The sequence below is a fragment of the Crinia signifera genome, chromosome 1 (genome assembly GCF_055691185.1).
Source record: "Crinia signifera chromosome 1, ASM5569118v1, whole genome shotgun sequence".
Taxonomy (NCBI): domain Eukaryota; kingdom Metazoa; phylum Chordata; class Amphibia; order Anura; family Myobatrachidae; genus Crinia; species Crinia signifera.
The window spans coordinates 94,259,197-94,278,499 of NC_139217.1; the positions used below are offsets into that span (position 1 = coordinate 94,259,197).

General features: G+C 46.1%; 1 protein-coding gene and 1 long non-coding RNA gene across 3 annotated transcripts in view; one reads left to right on the forward strand and one right to left on the reverse strand.

The window, feature by feature from the left end:
- The window catches only part of LOC146058398 (cytochrome P450 3A29-like), a 29,663-nt gene extending 16,232 nt beyond the window's left edge, over positions 1 to 13,431 (forward strand). The window contains exons 5-14 of one of the 2 annotated variants that reach the window (XR_014469857.1): positions 381 to 494; positions 1,802 to 1,890; positions 3,843 to 3,991; positions 4,116 to 4,243; positions 5,251 to 5,338; positions 6,094 to 6,254; positions 8,459 to 8,685; positions 10,467 to 10,629; positions 12,745 to 12,927; positions 13,206 to 13,431. Coding sequence is in view for 1 of the 2 variants with exons in the window: in XM_083170680.1 (XP_083026806.1) it covers positions 381 to 494; positions 1,802 to 1,890; positions 3,843 to 3,991; positions 4,116 to 4,243; positions 5,251 to 5,338; positions 6,094 to 6,254; positions 8,459 to 8,685; positions 10,467 to 10,629; positions 12,745 to 12,840 (1,215 nt within the window). In the remaining variant the exon portion in view is untranslated. Of the gene's footprint in view, positions 1 to 380; positions 495 to 1,801; positions 1,891 to 3,842; positions 3,992 to 4,115; positions 4,244 to 5,250; positions 5,339 to 6,093; positions 6,255 to 8,458; positions 8,686 to 10,466; positions 10,630 to 12,744 lie in introns of both variants that reach the window. The other variant, XM_083170680.1, reaches the window with a different exon arrangement.
- Positions 3,773 to 17,861, reverse strand: LOC146058401 (uncharacterized). Its single transcript, XR_014469858.1, has 3 exons — positions 17,645 to 17,861; positions 8,434 to 8,678; positions 3,773 to 4,343 (listed from the first exon to the last, which is right to left on the reverse strand). It is a non-coding gene; the product is annotated as an uncharacterized LOC146058401 (long non-coding RNA).
- Positions 17,862 to 19,303: the final 1,442 nt, after the last annotated feature.

Sequence of the window (19,303 nt, forward strand, 5' to 3'; positions counted from 1 at the left end):
TGGATACAAATACACCTGTTTTTTTTTACAAATTTCCTTTAGTAAATTTCCCCCAAAGAATCTGATCCCATCTGAAATAGAACTACCATCTTACTAAATTTCCCCCCATATTTCTGGACAGCGATGCTATTAAACAAAATTATCCAGAGGAGCATAGAGGCTGCCAGAGATCCCTCTTCTGTGATAATGACTTCATTGTTACAAAGTGGCTAACACCATCTAAAAATGGAGTAAGCATTAGCTAATGATTGCACTGATACTGCCAATCCCACATGGTTTTAAGATAAAAGGGGCCTGATCAGACATATATTTAGTATTTACAAATTGCCTGTGCAGCCTAGATTCAGTCTTTGCTGATTTGTACTTTTGGCTTTTATTAGGATTTTGGCCTAAATGGACCTCTCAACTTTGCTGTGTCAATTGCTAAGGATGAGCAGTGGAAGAGGATACGAACAGTCCTGTCCCCCACATTCACCAGTGGAAAATTAAAGCAGGTAAAATATATATATATTACTATTGTAAAGCGCAACGGAATCTGCTGCGCTATATAAGAAACTGTAAATAAATAAATATCACATATATGTGGGACAGGCGTTGTAAGAAAACTGTAAAACATAAATACGTAAATTACCTAGCCAGCAAATAAACACTGGCTAGGTAATTTACGTAAGTGGCTCTGGAGCCCTGAAAATACATAATGCTTAATATCCCCACTATCCACGTCATACCCCCAATGTGGAGTTGACTTTATAAAGCATGGGGAGCACAGCGAGCCCCGCGAGGGGACGCGTCCCCTCGCAGGGCTCACTGCGCTCGCCACGCTTTGGGCTTGGTGGCTCGCCACACTTTATAACATCGACTCCACGCCGACGTGGATACTGGGGATATGATGTGGATAGTAGGGGTAGTGAGGGTGAAATGGCAGGTCTATACTTACCCTCCTCCGTCGATCCCCGCTGACTCCAGGCTGTAATCCACGGGCACTGCATCCCTGCTGAATCCTACTGTAATCCACCGTCACTCCCCGGCGGCAGAGTTCAGTCCCCCTCCTGCGGCATTTGCGGCGGATGCTGTAAGCAATTAGCGTAGTGCTGCTGGGGGAGCAGGGAAACCATGTGATGCGCCACCAGCGGCACTGCATACATCATCCGCCGTGAATGACGGAGGAGGGGCACTGAACGCTGCCATCGGGGAGTGAACGTCGCTGCTGCCAGGGAGTAATCGGGGATTGCTGCCAGGAGGAGGGTAAGTATAAACCACAACACCCACCACCCTGCTCCCAGTGCTGCCTCCTGTAGTTTCACAGCGCCGGCTACGCTAACAACGTAGCATAGCCGGTCGCCGTGAAACTACACAAGTACCAATATTGTTGTATTTTGTTTATGTAGTATTGCACAATGTTCATTCATTTCATGGAATGTGACAAAAAATTCAGCAAGAAGTGTGTTCCTCATCTGTGCGGGCACCGCTTACGCTACGACCCTGGGTCCACGCCACCCTCCTGTGTCCACGCCACCATGTATTACCTTCAGTAAAGTTGGGTCGAGCGAGCCACCGAGCCCGAAGCATAGAGAGTGAAACAAGCCCGCAAGGGTACAATGGTGCTGCTAAGCATCCTTACGTAGCGGTTAAGTAGCGGTTAATGTAAATGGCGTAGCGGTGGCCGCAAAGATGAGGATGCGCCAATTTTTTTAATATTTATTAAGTAAGTTAATCTTATATGAATATGGAATTCTAGTTTTGTTCCATATTTCAGCTAAAAGACTTAGGACCTCGTAATTTAATGCACTTATTCTTACAGATGTTCCCAATAATACAAAATTATGGACAACTTTTAGTGAAGAATCTGTTTAAGAAAGTGGGTAACAAAGAGTCTATAGACATGAAGCAGTAAGTATGCGGCCTATACACATTTTCTATTGACCTTATTCAGATTGTAGTGTAGTTACACTGGGGGCCTATTTCTGATTGGTTTGCAAAGCAGTGGTAGTTCGCTGCTTTGCGTGCCATGTAACGCCACCCACCAGGCGTTGTGAATGCCCGCCCCCGCAAAACGCTGAATGTCCCTGCAGCACTGCAAATGGATGTTTTGCATAAACATCCATACGCAGGCCAGCGTGCGGGCCTGAAATCATTCGATGGTCACCCACCAGTAAATGATTTCTGTAGCACTCGCTTACCTAAGTCAGTCTCTGGTGACTTAGATTAGCGACATCCTGCACCGAGAACATGAATGGCCCCATTTGCATGGGGACGCCCAGCATTTTTGGAAATTATGACGTTTGCATGTGAAAGCCCCTTGGCCGCCTACTCCACCCTCCCCCACCCCACTCGCCGGGTTCAGCGCCTCGGAAACTATGCAAGTCTCCAAAGGCTCTGGCAGAGAAGACCATCACATGCTTATATTCGCTTATGTGCATGCGCAGATCTTCAACATCGAACTCTCCATACAAGGGAGTTCGCAAATCAGAATCACCCCTGAATGTAAATAAACATGATCACAGCGATGCTTAAGGTGCATATACACAGCATGCATGCAGTGATGATTTCCATAGCAGGATACTATGGAACGCCATCCACTTCATCACTCATCTGCTGGTAATACCAGTAGATGAACGGCGGCGCCTGGCGATGATGCGGGAGCATGCATCAGCGCTCACTGCTCATCGCCGGCCGTACACACTGGGCGGCTTTTGAGCTGAAAGCAACTGAAATTGCAATACTGATGGCCAACTTCATATGTGTAGACCTATAGGGGATCTGAGTGCATGCTTGAACACAGACGAGACTTTGGGGCAGATTTAACAAGAGATAAATCCAAGGGTGATAAGGAGAGATAAACGTCCAGCCAATCACCTGCTAACTGCCATGTTACAGGCTGTGTTTGATAAAAGTCAGTAAAGAGCTGATTGGCTGGACGTTATCTCTCCTTATCACCCTTGCATTTATCTCTTGTTAAGGCTTAATACATCTGCCCCAATGTCTGATGAGAGGGAGGGATTGAGGAAACAGGCAGGAGGAGAGAGGTAGTGGAGGAGGTGGCAGGGGAGGTGGATGAACAGGGTGAATGAAGTGTATAGCATGGACCTCAGTAGAGAATGTGAGGGATGATTTTGGGGCATGAATTGATAGAAGTAGCTAGCGGGTAAAAGGACCCCCAAACCACCCCTATGCCATCCATCCGGTCAGGGCGAGTGTGAGAATGTGAGGCCACCATCAGAGAGAGCAGCAGGAGAAGTGATGTCAGAGGGGGGGGGGGGGGGGGGTAACCCAGGTTTCAGTAATGGCTAGGAGGTGCAGGGACTTGGAGATGAAATGGCCATGGGCGGGGACTAGTTTGTTTCAAACAGATCTGATGTTCCTTAGGGCACAGGATAGCGGGTGTGAGTTTGTGACTGAGATTATCACTATTAACGTATACACAAATGTATTAGCATTTCTATGGAATTATAAAGGTCTAAAAAATAACTTCAAATAAATCTGAATAAACATATGTCACCCGTGCGCTATTCTTATGCAATCCGAGTGCACAATCGCTCTGCACCCATAGTAGACTGTGTTTTGAACATCCTTATGGATGAATAAACAAATCGTTTCTTTAATATTCACACTAAATTATGTATATTTGGGAAACTGGGTTGTTAGTAATCATAGTACGCACTGTATCAGCAAGATTCCATTAAATTGAGCTTTTGATTGGCTGAGGGAATTTGTTTGACATCACCACTATAAACCGAAGCCAATGTTGATGGAAAGGATGTTGAAAAGGATCAGTGATTTTCTATGAGCCGTTTTGGATGTTTCAATTTATTTATTGCTATTTTTCTATTTTATCTTCTCAGCATCTTTGGCAGCTACAGCATGGACATTGTTCTGAGCACTTCGTTCAGTGTAAATGTGGATTCACTGAACAATCCTAACGATCCATTTGTGACCAATGCCAGGAACCTTTTCACCTTCTCGTTTTTCAATCCTCTGTTCTTATTGACACGTAGGTTACTGACTGAGCTACTCACACATGTTTCTCTACTGGGATCTGCATTCGGAGTTTACAATTTCACAGTAGAAGATGATTTTTTACTTGTTCACTACAATTCTGAATGTTTTTCTTGCAGTCCTGTGTCCGTTCCTTGTTCCCCTCCTGAACAGACTGAATTTGAGTTTTCTTCCTGCGGGTGTTCTCAACTTTTTCCAAGATGCCATAAAACGCATTAAGGAAAGCCGGCGGAAAGGAATTCACACAGTAAGTGACCGCTTATTGGGAAATATTTGGTTTGAAGATGGCTGGTGGTGGAACGAGACATGCAAGGTCCCCAATGCTGCAATACTTTGTCAGCCCCATCCTACAACAATTTAAAAAAATGGATACAATACAAAAGCTTAAGAGCTGAAACTAGAGACACTTATACTCAAACAAATGTATGGGACTATACAACCTATGTCCATCGCAGCAATCTTGAAATGTTGAGACCTAAATTACCATATTTACTACAGTATATAGGGGAAACACATCTGGCTATCTGCCATTGGTGTAAAATACACTTTTATCATATATTTTAATTATGAAGCAAATAAATTACCTCAGGCGCCTAAGGGGCCTACACACACAGGGGGTTATTCTGATTGACTCGGAAAGGCACAATCACTCTCTAATGGACAAAACAATGTGCACTGCAGGTGGGGCTGATGTAACGTGCAGAGAGTTAGATTTGGGTGTTTTATTGTTTCTGTGCAGGGTAAATACTGGCTGCTTTATTTTTAAACTGCAATATACATATCAGTTTGAAGTACACCCCCCACCCAAATCTTACTCTCTTTGCACATGTTACATCAGCCCCACCTGCAGTGCATATGGTTTTGTCCATTAGAGTGATTGTGCCTTTCCGAGTGAATCAGAATAATCCCCACAGCGACAATACATAGTGTGCTGAGCGATCTGTCGGGGCCTCCGCTGAGAACACTGGCCCTGCCCGGCAATTAGAGATTAATATCCAGCATGCTGGATATTAATCACCGGAGTGATGTAGGGGCATTTTCTGAGCGATGTAGTTAAATTAAGTAACATCGCTCAGGAAATGGCCTGACATCGCTACGTGTGTAGGCTTCATTAGGTTTTTCAGTCTTTAGACTGGTAAGTTGTGAAGGTTTCTTGCATCCACTGTGGCCACAGTACTTGTTGGCCTTCCGAAGTAACACCACAGTCTTTCTGTATACTGTATCTCTGCTCACCTCACCAATTTGCCACTTTAGGACCGGGTAGATTTCCTACAACTTATGGTGGATTCTCAAACCAAAGACCAAGATCCATCATCAGGGGAGGAGACTCATAACTATAAAGGTATAAAGGTTGATTCTACATTCTGTTCAGGGCAATAGTGGTATTCCAGCTATTGTACACATGTATAAAACAATCTTTAGGGAAAGTAACTAGAAACACAGCATAAGCTTTGTAACCTGCTTTCACATTTATTACCCGGCGAGGTCTGGCCCTTACTCTCACCTGAGGATCCGCCGTGAAGCTAATATTCCAAAACGATGACTGTAATAATATTAATTATTTTGTAGTCAAAGAATAAAATAAAGAGATTAAACATAGAAACGGTTTCTCCAATACATTGGCTGGGGGCACTGGTGTCTTCAACCAGCGACCATTAGGGCTAAACACGGGAGCGTGCACCCGGTGAATTATCGCCCACAGCACATATAAATCACTGGCAATATGGTCGCTCAGTGACCATATTGCCAGCGATATGTGCTTAAAATTGCCCCGTGTACACAGCTTGAGAAATATGATTACTGAGCAATATATTGCTGAGCAATTTTAAGCCAATATTTCTCAGCAATCATATTGCTCTGTGTTTATGGAGCTTAAGGACTTGTTTGTCCTTGAACCTTCTTTGACTAAAAAGAGTTTCAATGTACAACTTAGTTTTTACTTGTTTTTACCATTGTGCCCCTTGGTCTGATCCCTATATTACTACACATTACAAATGCTGGCATATTGATGTCTTTGCAATGCCATTTTTTTTAAATAAAGCATTCATGTTACTTTGAATCACATACAAATAGGGAGATATTTGCTCTGTTTCACAGCGCTGACAGACACGGAGATTATGGCTCAGGGACTTATCTTCATCATGGCTGGCTACGAGACAACCAGCACTACACTGATGTTCCTGTCTTATCATCTGGCCACTCACCCTGATGTACAAACTAAACTGCAGGAGGAAATTGATACAGTTCTCCCAAACAAGGTAAATAGAATATGAATATGTACAGGAGAAGGAGTGTCACTGTGTGGTGCACCAAGAGAATTTACAGTAAAATATAACCTTTATTGTTTAATTGGTAAAAAGCATTAGCGAGATAAAAAGACAAAATACATACAAATACAAACATTGAACATGTGAAAATAAAAGGGATATTACTATCCTCACAACGTGGGGCTCCACTATTCCACTTTAGGAGATTTTCAATTATCACTATAATAGTGTCAATTTAAATGTGTATATTTTGTTGCAGTTTATTAGTCAGTATGAGAGTGGTGGTATCTGATAAGGTTCATTGGTAACTAATCGTCCGTTCAATAGCTCAGACTGCTATGTGTCAGCTAAGTCTGAAATAGACCCACGGTCCTCTATTTCAACAGAAGAGTGTTATATTGGGGAGTGATATTACACACCAAGCAACCACTGCACCATGCTGCGTGGTGTGCTGCGTCTGATGTGGTCAGTACGCAATCACAGGCCGGGCGAACCGCCAGAGGCCAGCCGGTTTGTCAGCTTCGTGGCTGACCGAGATAGTCGGCAGTGAACGCCGCTCGGTCTGTCACCGTGTCTCTGCTAAGGATCGCGGTGCAGATGTCAGACACGGTGTCTGACATCTGCACCGCGATCCTTAGCACAGACACGGTGACAGACCGAGCACCCGCACGCGATGGTACGGCTGACCAAGTCCGGACAGGTACCACTACGTATTACAGTATTTCACAACAATTTTAAATACACATTATTAAAGTGGGGGAAGGGAAAGTGGAGTCAAAACCACGAAGTGTGCGGTCGGCGCACGCTTTGCTTTGGAGCTTCGTCAGGACCAGAAAATAGAATATGTCCTATCATGTAGGTCTCTTCTACTGTAATGGTGCCCACACACGGCGAGATGTGTGCTAGGTGCAATTTTAGCTATACAATGTAAGGCCCCCATACACTATGTGCCGATAATCGGGTGAAATCGGCCCAAAATCGCAGGTGTGTGATATCTGATACGATGCGCGGTCCTGTGCGCATCGGACCGGATCAGGGAGGTCGGACGGTCAGTACATACAATCACGTCCGACCTCCCTGTATGCATATGCATGCAGACACCGGGGGAGCAGTGGGGCGGGCAGCGGGTCCCTGAGTGCTAAGCTGGTGGCGCCGGGGAGTGCTGACCTGGCCGGGCGGTGATGATCATAGATATCCGCACAGCAGCGCTGCGGGACGGGCAGTGGCGGGTATTAGATTTAATTATCTCCCGGGGAGCTCACAGGAGAATTGGGTCTGACTTGTCCTAAGGACAAGTCGGCCTAATGTATGGGGGCCTTTAGACCTCACACTGGGTGTGATTTATACTATATGCGAATTGAACTACACTCGATTTTTGAATACACTACAATAGTCAATTAGAGGGTACATGCGATCTAGTTAAAAAATACCTGCCTGCGCATACTTTATTGTCTTGCAATATGGACTACACAGTAGTAGTACTACATGCGCATCGCATGGCAAAATAAACACGGTGCAATTTAAACTAGATGTGATGCGATTTAAACTTAAAAAGTTCAAATCGCACGCGATAAATCTCGCCATATGCCGGCACCTTAAAACTTGCGGCCTATAGTAAGGGTGTTGGCTCCTGCCTTCTCGCCTGCTGAGCTCATAACAAAGGACATAACAGGATCTTCATTTCTTGTGGGAAAATAAACTGTAAAACAAGCAATAGCTTGGCCCCATACACACTAGAACATAAAGTGAAAGATATCTTTCAGAAAGCCCGTTCAAAAAGATATATATTACTTTATCTTCTAGTGTGTACGCTTAATATCATTAACGATGCACGCCCCCAAGCATCGTTAACAACCCCTCACTCATCCAGCATGTCTGGATGAGGGAGGTCCACGTAAACAACAGTCATGCTGCCGTGGCAGTGCGGTCATCACTTACATGTACCAGTGTGTGTAAAACTGGGCATACACTTGGAGATTTATTGCGCAATCTGGTTGATTGGAACAAAAATCTGTTAATATTTGAATGACAGTTTTTTTCAGTTTTCCAGCATTTCAAAGCAAAGGGTCCACTGTCATTTGCTCCCATAAATTACCAGATTTTTGTTCCAACCAGCCAGATTGCGCAATAAATCTCCAAGTGTATGGCCATCTTAACATGTTCTATGTACCTGAAATTGTGCTCTTTGTCCACAGGCTTCTCCAACTTACGAGGCTCTGATGCAGATGGAATACCTTGATATGGTGATATCTGAAACCCTGCGCCTCTACCCTGCAGCTGGGAGAATTGAGCGGGTTTGTAAGAAAACAAATGAGATCAATGGAGTAACGATCCCAGCAGGGGTAGTGGCAGTGATCCCAGTATTTGTGCTGCACCGTGATCCGGAGATATGGTCAGATCCAGACGAATTCAGACCTGAAAGGTATCACAGTTTGAAGGACATTTATTTCAGAGTACTGACTTTAAAGATAATACTGTAGGTTAGCTGTAATTCTTCTTAAAAGTATAAATGCATAAAAGCACCATATTAATGCAAGAACTGATAGATTGATCTTAACTCTGTGTATATTACCTGTTGAGTAGGAATGCCAAGCTAAATATTATTTTTAAACCCCTAACTAACCAGTCCCACACAGGTGATAACAATCCTAAATTATGAGGGAAGTACAGGAACAGAGCATTGTGTCCCTCCTGGAGAGGGTCATGTTGGGAGGTATGACATAGTGATGTGAATATGAGCTGTGCTCTGATTTATTCTTTATGCACATGCAGGAGATCTACAGTATCTAGATCAGGGATAGCCAACTCCAGTCCTTGAGAGCTACCAACAGTTAAAATTTTCCAGGTCTCCTCACAGAATCACAAGTTAAGTAATTAGCTCCCCCTGTGGATCTTTTGTAATGTGTCAGTCAGTAAAGAGTGCACCTGATAGGTGGTCTGGAAAACATGAACTGTTGGTAGCTCTCGAGGACTGGAGTTGGCTACCCCTGACCTAGATCATGACTGCAAGTGCTTAATATCTGAGCGGGCGATGGTGACACACGGGACCGTGCATTGCAATGGGGCACACCCACAAGGCGATGTGCGCTTGATTTCTAAACGATCTAAAGAGATTGCTAAGTTGCTCGTTTATAGGCCTTAATAGAGTGCCCTGCCTAGGCTTCTGCTGGTCATTTGTGAGATGTTATCCTCATTAAGGTGCATACACACGGGGGAGATATATTGCTAGCAATATATGGCTGAGCAATATATTGCTGTTTCTCCTTTTCATCAGTGACCAGAGATGATCGCTGATGAAAGGGAACCTCTGCCGGCGGTGCCGCAGAGGTAATCAGCTGGTCGCAGACCAGAGATGATCGCTGATGAAAGGGAACCTCTGCCGGCGGTGCCGCAGAGGTAATCAGCTGGTCGCAGGAGCAAGCTCCTGCGACCAGCGATTAGAACGGGGCTGAAAACGGGAGCGCGCACCCGGCAATTTATTGCCGGGGCAAACTCCCATCACTGGCAATATGGTCGCCAGCGACCATATTCCAAGCGATTTCAGCCCCTATCGCAGCCGTGTGTACGCTGCTTAAGTGTATAAATCGTCAAGTTTCTTACATGCAGTATAAAAATAACTCGGCAGAAAATCGTGAGCAAAAAAACTGATTGAACAGATCTACAGTATGGCTTACCACACTGCATCTGTCTGATAATGTAGCAATGTTTGCAATACAAGTGTGACAGAGTGTCAAGGCTCTAGAACAGCGGTGCCCAACCTTTTTTCTCTCCCGTACCCCTTGATTAGGCTTTTCATTTATGAGTACCCCCTCTCAGTTTGAAATATCCACAGTACTTAGGAGTAGAAGTGAGCGGTATGCATGTCCTTATAATAAGGAGTAGTGTGTGGTCAGGATTCGGGTACATCTTTGTCTGGCCGCTGGCTGTGTACTGTCTCCGGGGTTCCTGCTACGTCTGTAGGATTAATGAACAAATATATGTAAGTACAGAGGTGCTGTAAGTGCAGCATATAGCATAGACTCACTGGGGCCAGGTAAGGAGCAGATTCAATTAAATGCAAGGTTCCAAATGATTGCCCACTTCCAGATAATACAGTACTGCATCCGGATACCACTCTCCGTGACTATGCAAAACACTGTTCTCGGAGTTGACAAGTTATTAGTTGAATTAGGAAAAGTTCATTGTTTTCTCTTATGCACACAGATTCAGTAAGGAGCATGGAGATGTACAAGACTCCTATACCTTCCTTCCTTTTGGAGTTGGACCACGGAACTGCATAGGGATGAGATTTGCTTTGATCAACATGAAATCAGCCATCGCACTAATACTGCAGAACTTCTCTTTCCGCACTTGTAAGGACACTCCGGTAAGAAATCACAGCAGCTCATTTTCTGCATTTACCACTGTTGTTTGTTGGTCTGGTCACAACTTCGAAAATCGGTTGTACATGGATGTCCCGGAGAGGTCACAGGATGTATTTGAAAAATGACAGGAGCTGATTGGCTGGTAGTTTCTCACTCTCCGGTTTATCACTTTTTAAACTTAGGACAGTTGGCCCAGGCGAAAATGTAAGAACACCTAAAATGGGGACGTTGTCTATAGCAACCGAACAGCTTGTCAGTTTTATAGACGGTGCTAGATAAATGATATCTAGAAGCTTATTGGTTGCTATGGGCAACTTCTCCACTTTATCGCTCTTCAAGGTTTTATCAATCTCCCCAAAAATCAGTAAATGGTAAAAGGTTATGCAGAGACATTAGTAACTTACCCCCATGTTTAGTGAGGCAAATACAGAAAAGAACACACATCTCAGACAATATCTACTTCTACACCTGAAGTATGGGTACCGCTGCCAAATTACTTTCAGTAGCAAACACAATGCTCAAGGTGATGAAACAAGAGGTACAGACGTGCAGCACTCCTTTCATGCATAGGGCCTGATTCGTAGAAGTTGTAGCTTTGTGATTATTCGCAGCACAGGACAAGGCCGCCCCGCATGCTGGGTCCCACCCAGTGATGCAATCACAAAATGTTGGAATTGCATCGCTTATATGCGATCGCTTCCCTATATATGAAGCACTTGTATAACACAGCCGCCCCAACCGAAACGGTTTGGACACGGCTGCATCGTTTCTCATAAGCGCAACGGAATATGCTGCGCTATATAAGAAACTGTTAATAAATAAATAATAAATAAGCTCCTTTAACCACCAGCATTTCCTGTACATGCCCTTCTGCCCATTAGCTCTTCACCCCCATGCCCCTGCCCATTAACAATTCCGTTTTTTTCTTACCTGCTGCCTAAAAGTCCCATTACCCATTCTAGAAAGATTTAGATAAGTTATTTAGATACAGTTATCTATTGGAGGCGCAGTGGTTAGAGTTGCTGTGTCAAGCTGCAGTACAGTAACTGGGGGTGTCGCTCCCCAAAATATACAGAGAAAAAAAAGGGAAATGACTGCGCTAGTATACTGAAAAAGAAATAAACATTGCCAGTACCTATTAAGGATAATTTAATATTGATAATTAATATATATTAAAAAGAAACACATGTAAACTCCACATTAATGAAGGCCAATAATATGGCCACTAAAAATACCTTAAAAAAGGGAAAAGGGGGAAGGTAAAAACTTGTGTTGGTGGCTGAGAAAGTAAGTCCATACGGTACCGTATTGAGTGAACCAGCTGGTTTTTGAGTTTTGTAGTGAAAAAAGGTTTGTCTCTTGTTGACCTCACTGATAGTGGTGCTGTAGTGACAAAGGCAGAGTACCCCAATGGCAGCTTTTTAGGGAGGATGTAGAGCCCCCTGCAGTGTTGTAGCCAAATGCATATTAAGGGCTACCTCTGGGCGGAAGGAAGTCCCAGGAACAGAGTCCTGCACAGGTGATCTTCAGAGGTTCAAATAGTTGTCCTGTAGTATGAAGGGTAACCGGATGGATTTTGTAAAGTCCGCCACTAACTGTACAAAAAAGGTGGTTTACCAGTGGCTGACTGTACAAACTCCATCCGGTTACCCTTCATACTACAGGACAACTATTTGAACCTCTGAAGATCACCTGTGCTGGACTGGGGTAGGGTGAAAATTTAAATAAAAAACCCCAAAGCCCTAGAGCTTCTTATAAGTTATAGATAATGCGACACTGAAAATAACTGTTGGATATTAGTATTGGTAGAGAGGGAGGGACATAATCCAGACCACTTGAAAAGGACTGTAGGAAATACATTACCACCCTGTAAGAATGCTGTGGTACTACATGCTTTAGTCACCTGTGTAAAACTAGAAACAATCAATTATCAGTGCTCTCAGAACAGGGCATAATAATAAAATAATAATTTAGACGTTCGGGAGAACTTTTCTACAGATTGAAAAATGGTTATGGTGAAGAATCTATTTAAACAAAGCTTTAAAACCCAACACACAAAATGACTGGTTTTAGTAGTTGAACCCAATTTATGTGAAATATTACTTCTTATTTTACAGATCCCACTGGAAATTGACACAACAGGTTTCCTAAAGACAACAAAACCTGTCATACTCAATCTAGTGCCTAGAGAGACCCAGAAGACAGATGAGTAGACGGGAAGTCACCAGTGGCCGGACATCATGTGACTGAAGCATCTCTGATATCTGCAGTATGGAATAGAATTAGGATTATTTTTGAATCCTTAGGGCTGTTTCACACAGTACGGTTCCTGCCGCACGGTGAAATCCCGTACGGCCAGGGAGCCGTGCCGCACTCAGCAGTTGTGAATGGACACTATTGTGTCCATTCACACGGGACGGCCACGGCCCGGCCGCACGGCTGCAGCCGGATCCCCCCACTGGAAGGGACGGCTGCCGGGCTGTGGCCATCCCTGCCATTATAAAATTCTGAGTGCGGCGCGGCTCCCTGACCGTACGGGATTTCACCGTGCGGCAGGAACCGTACTGTGTGAAACAGCCCTTAGGGAAACCACATAAATTGCAGTTGATGATATAATTTATGATCCAAAAGTAATAGTAGCAGTTGTTACTTGTTACATAAACCTGAAAACTGCTTTGTAAGTGTCAAATAATCCTATGAAAAAGCTATTTTTGGATTATAAAGAATTTGAAAAAATAAAATTTCAGTAAGTTTCAAATTAATTACTATTGATATTCCTGAGATAATAAATGTGGTTAATTCAATTGCTTTACCTGTCTGATATGTTGGGTAATAATTTTACATAATGCCAGTAAAAAGTAAGAAAAAGTGTAGTGTGTAGGCTCCTCACCCTCTATACCCCTCCCCAAGCCAGTCTTAGGAAACCATGTCCAAGGAGAGCTGAAGGAACCAAAGGAGAAGGAAAGAGACAGAGAAACACAGACACAGGGACGTTTCTAGAGGCAGACAAGCCGTGCAGCCACGGGGGGTGGTGCACGGATTGTCTGCCACTGTTAAAACTACCAGGGTGCCAGCTCCCTCTGCCGGCTGCTTCCCTTCAGAGGGGAGAAGAGCGCATCTCTCCTTCCCCTCAACTTGTCCCTGTGACTGGACTTTCAGCCAATCAGAGCTTGCGTGCTGGCTCTTGATTGGCTGCCGGCCTGCGAGCCAATCAGGGGCCAAGAGGTTTGAGTGACTGACGGCCCAGGGACAGTGGACACAGTGAGGGGAAGGAGATACCTACGATGCACTGAGCGCTCCCCTCGAAAGCGGCGGCGGAGACAGACAGCAGGGGGATATCGAACTGGGGTGAGGGCAGGAGATCCACAAGTGGAGCTAATTACATCACCTGTGATCCTGTGTGGAGACCTGGAAAACGTGCACTGTTGGGGGTACTTGAGGACCAGGGTTGGGAACCACTGACCTAGAGGGAGCGTCATGATCTGTAGGTCATGCCACCTTACCACCAGGCCATGCCCCCAAATTCTGGCCACACACCTACAGCGCCCAGAGGTCCAACAGCCAACCAAATGTTGGGAGGTATGAGAATATAAGAGGCTATTTACCAGGAAGGCTGGAGAGGGGACAGAGGGAGAAAGCAATACCATACTTAACCTTATGAACGATATATTAGCAGAGCTAAAATGTTAGGCACACAAAGAAATGTGCAATCACTCAGCATGCCGCTGGACTTCTCTGAAGCAACGGGCTGCTGGGAGCCTAGGGGGAGAACCGACCCACTGCTTGCTGGTCGGTTCTGTCAGTGGCGTGGCTGGGGTACCGCGATGCATGCTGCATACACTGATGTCTGGTATAACCTTGACACAGTGGACTCAATGCCAGAGATCCCTGTTCAAATCACAAACATTGGCAGATGGGTCCCCCATGGCAGCTTTCATGGCGTGGAAAGGCAGTGCAGCAACTGCCTGTCTTCTTCTTGCTGCTAGAAGATGCCTAGCTAATGTTCACAAAAGAAGCCAAAGACGGTGGGCCAGGGGTCAAGCAGCGCAGCAGCATTATGTGCCCCTCCCTCCCACCAGCAACAGTGCGGAGCTGGCCTACAGCTTTCACAGGAAGCAGTTTCCTCTGCCACCAGCACTTGTGTCTATCCACCCCACTGCCAGCGGCTCCTTACGCAGGGAGATGGTGTAACCTCCAGCAGTGCTCCTCACTCCTCCTCCACCGCCTACTCACCAGGAGCACCATGGATCAGCAGCAGCGTAACCCTGGGCCAGCAGTAAGATACATAATAATTGTCAGGGTTTTGGGTGTCCATAGAAGTGGCTGTCTGGTGTGTGCACTAGTGTGAGGGAGTAGTGGGATGAATGGGAACATATGCGTATGAATGCATGTATGTATGTATGAGAGTGGCGGTGTTGTATATAAGACACTGGTGTATGTATGAGATTGGTGTATGTATGAGAGTGGCGGTGTATGTATTAGAACGGTGTATGTATGTATGTATGTATGAGAGTGGCGGAGTGTGTATGAGAGCGATGTATGTTTTAATACAGGATTACGGTGTGTGCAGTAGCCTGAGGGAGGGGTGGGATGAATGGGAACAGTGAATGCATGCATATGAGAGTGGCGGTGTTGTATGTAAGACAGTGTTGTATGTATGAGATAGGTGTATGTATGAGAGTGGCAGTGTATGTACGTATGTATGAGAGCGATGTATGTTTTAATACAGGATTACGGTGTGATTACGGTGTCAGCAGTAGCCTGAGGGAGGGATGGGATGAATGGGAACAGTGTATGCATGTACGTATGTATGTATGTATGTATGACAGTGGTGGTGTTGTATGTAAGACAGCGGTCTATGTATGAAAGTGGCGGTGTATGTATTAGAATGGTGTATATATATGTATGTATGTATGAGAGTGGCGGTGTTGTATATAAGACACTGGTGTATGTATGGGATAGGTGTATGTATGAGAGTGGCGGAGTATGTATGAGAGCGATGTATGTTTTAATACAGGATTACGGTGTGTGTAGTAGCCTGAGGGAGGGGTGGGATGAATGGGAACAGTGTATGCATGCATGTATGTATGACAGTGGCATACCCTCCAACATGACCCATTCCATTAGGTACAAAATGCTCTGTTCCTGGACTTCCCTGCCAGTGGCAGTTACAGAGGTTGGACTTCAGCACAGTCAAAAATTCAAAGAGGGGGGTCACATAAACTGCGAGTGAGTCCAGGACAGTGATGTTTGGAGTGGCATTAGGTGTGGCTCCCCTTTTTGAATATTGGACTGTGCTGCAGGCTCACATCTGTAACTGCCACTGGCAGGGAAGTCCAGGAACAGAGCATTTTGTACCTAATGGAATAGGTCATGTTGGAGGGTATGCAGTGGCGGTGCTATATGGAAGCCCGGGAGGCAAATAGGGGGGGGGGGGGGGGGGGGGGGCAGGGCCGTCTTAACATTAGGAAGGGCCCCTGGGCAACCTAGTTCACTGGACCCCCCCCCCAAATTAGTTTGCCCAGGAGCCCACAGTCACCTCCCCAACCCTCACCTCTCTGGCTCCGTGCGGCAGCCAGTCAGCTTCCGGCGGCCGGGGATCTGATCATCTTCGCTGGGGGATCCGGGCAGCGGGATCAGGGCAGCGGCGGTAGCTAGGAGCCTGCCCTGAAGTGGCAAAGCGCTATTAACTGGCGGGGCGGGAAGCGCTGTTGCATTTGAAAAGACTGGCCAGACGCTGATTGGCTGAATTCAGCCAATCAGCGTTCGGCCAGTCTTTTCAAATGCAGCAGCGCTTCCCGCCCCACCGGCAAATAGCGCTAATGGGAAAGATGGTGGCCGGGTGGCGGGGATCCGACCATCCTCGCTGGGGAAGGGGATCAGGGTGGCGGTGGCGGTAGCTAGGATCCCGAAGCGGCGAAGCACTATTTGTCGGCGGGGGCGGGAAGCGCTGTTGAATTTGAAAAGACTGGCCGGATGCTGATTGGCTGAATTCAGCCAATCAGCATTCAGCCAGTCATTTTAAATGCAGCAGCGCTTCTCGCCCCCCCTGCCGGCAAATAGCGCTTCGCCGCTTCGGGCTCCTAGCTACCGCCACCGATGCCCTGATCCCCTTGCCGGATCACCCAGTGAGGGTGATCAGAACCCCGGCACACGGACCCCCCAAATTAAATTCACTGCTAGCTAGGAGGTGAAGCGCTATTTGCCGGCGGGGTGGGAAGCGCTGTTGCCTTTTCAAAGACTGGCCGGATGCTGATTTTCTGAATTCAGCCAATCAGCGTCCGGCCAGTCTATTCAAATGCAACAGCGCTTCCCGCCCCGCCGGCAAATAGAGCTTCGCCGAATCAGGCTTCTAGCTACCGCCACCGCCCTGATCCCCCTGCCCGGATCCCCCAGCGAGGGTGAGCGGATTCCCGGACCCCGGCCACCATCTTTCCCATTGGGCTGGGCCGGGGGCCCCTAGGTCCTAGGGCCCCCGGGCAACAGCCCATCGTGCCCAATGGGAAAGACGGCACTGGGGGGGGGTACAGTTGGGAGCATCTCTCCTTCCCTGCGAGTTTGAATTGGTTAATTGAATGCCGTCGATATTGTTTCTGTGACTGATTCCCCCTCCAAATGTAATTTTTACAAGTGTCACACCATGTATTAGAATCACGTCTTACTGAAGATAGACCTTTTACTGATTGAGCTATTTGGGGGGGCACCAATGTTTATCTTGCCTCTGGGCAACTGGGATAAACTTACGCCACTGCCCGACGCGCCGCTGATAATAATAATGTTTTTTCTGCGCATGGTGGGAACCATCGATGGTTCTGAACTTCCTGCATAAACTGCCATGCGTGCCATGGGATGTCCATCCCTAGATCCAGCTGCCCCTCTCCGTTTTCCACCAACCTCACTTCCTCCCTTAAAGATTACTTCCGCCTGTCAGGTGAAACGCAAACTCCGGAAATACACAATAAAATGAGCATTCTGAGAATGAGCCCCGTTGTGTTGGCGTGGCCGGCGCCGCGCTACCTGCGTATCTGTGGGTACTGACGAAGGGTCCCGCCCTCACCCGGGCCGCTCGGCTCTGAGAGCTTCTCGGCGGACGTAATACGGGTGGTGGGGCCGGAGTATTGCGCGCTGCGAGAGCGCGCGGCACTTTCTACCCGAGGTCCGGGGACTTTCCCCTAGGCTAATGACGAGAAACTACGTCCTCTGTGAGTGGCCTAGACGTCAGGTCTTCAGAATGCCTACCAATCACGTCCCAGCTCGCCTCCTTTTATGTCTCGGTAAATATGCGTACTTTTAGGTGATGGCGACCTGTCACTGGAAATTCTTCTGGAAATTCTTCTGCCGGAATTGTGTCGCGCTATGTACTGTAGTGCGCTCTCACTGACCCAAACGCATGCGATTGCAATAAATGAGGCATGTTATCTCAGCCAGAAAGCGTATGCTAATTTATTAAAATGTATACTTTAACCCCGCCTTCAGGAGGAGTATGCGAATGAATAACTTCCCAGCATCCTACACACAGGGGGCGGGGTCAGGACTGGCATTAAGGCCTCGTTCTGTATGATAGCGCTGCCCAATCACTGTATTATAGTGCTGCTGTTATAGTGTATTTATTATAAGCAGATACAATAGTGCCCTCTGTCTGCAGGGCCTACATTGTGTATGTTATATAGGAGAAATCACACAGCACGTTATGTTGCATGCCATGCACTGCTTTATGGAGGAGGCACTGATTTGTTTTCAGGTCATTTGTGTAGTAGGCACCTGCTTCTATGAATGGGCATTACAGTTTGTGGCAGCTTTGTGTCTGTCTGTATTTATTAAATATTCATAAATGTCGTGTATATGATGTGCCCTGTTGTATCCCATTAAAGTGTAAACTTTTGTAATTAGGTGAACTATTTCCGAATGTGCAGCAAATGAAAAGTTCGCCTTTCCCTGCAATATATCATCTATCACTGCAGATTGACAAGATCTGTGACATCACAGCGATCCTCATCCCCACCGGCGATACTGGCCAGCAGCAATGAGAAGAGGCCCTGCCTGCTCTGGCCAGAAGGATGATGTCACATGACATCAGCGTCCACTGCCAATTCGGCCAAAAGTGTCCAGAAAGTCCTGGCTTCATAACGATTAGGGGAAAAATCATTAGTGCCAGCGGATGTGTAAGCGTACACATCCACTTGCAGAATAGCGCAAGCTCTGAATTGGGTCCTTTATGCTGCTTCAGATTAGCATTTATGTAAGGGTTTCACCTCATTCAAGTCACTTGTCATATATATTTCAATACATTTTTATGGTACTTACAGGTGTGCTACGCCCGAACACTATTATATTTTCCTCAATGCTGACATGGATGGTGAAGTATGAAAAAGTCGAAACATTTTTGGAAAAATCATGTCAACCTTTACTAAATCGACCTTTTAACCCAGTCAACATTTTGACCCTGTCGACCATTTGATTGTCAACATGTTGACCTTGTCGACATATATTGCATGTCAAACTTTCAAAAATCAACCTTTTGACCCTGTCGACCTATTGCATGTCAACATTTTGCTGTCGACCTACCGACTATCTAGACCAGGGCTGGGCAACACTGGCCCTCCAGATGTTAATGAACTACACATCCCAGGATGCTTTGCATTAGTTTTGCTATGTGGCCTTGCTGAAACTGATGCA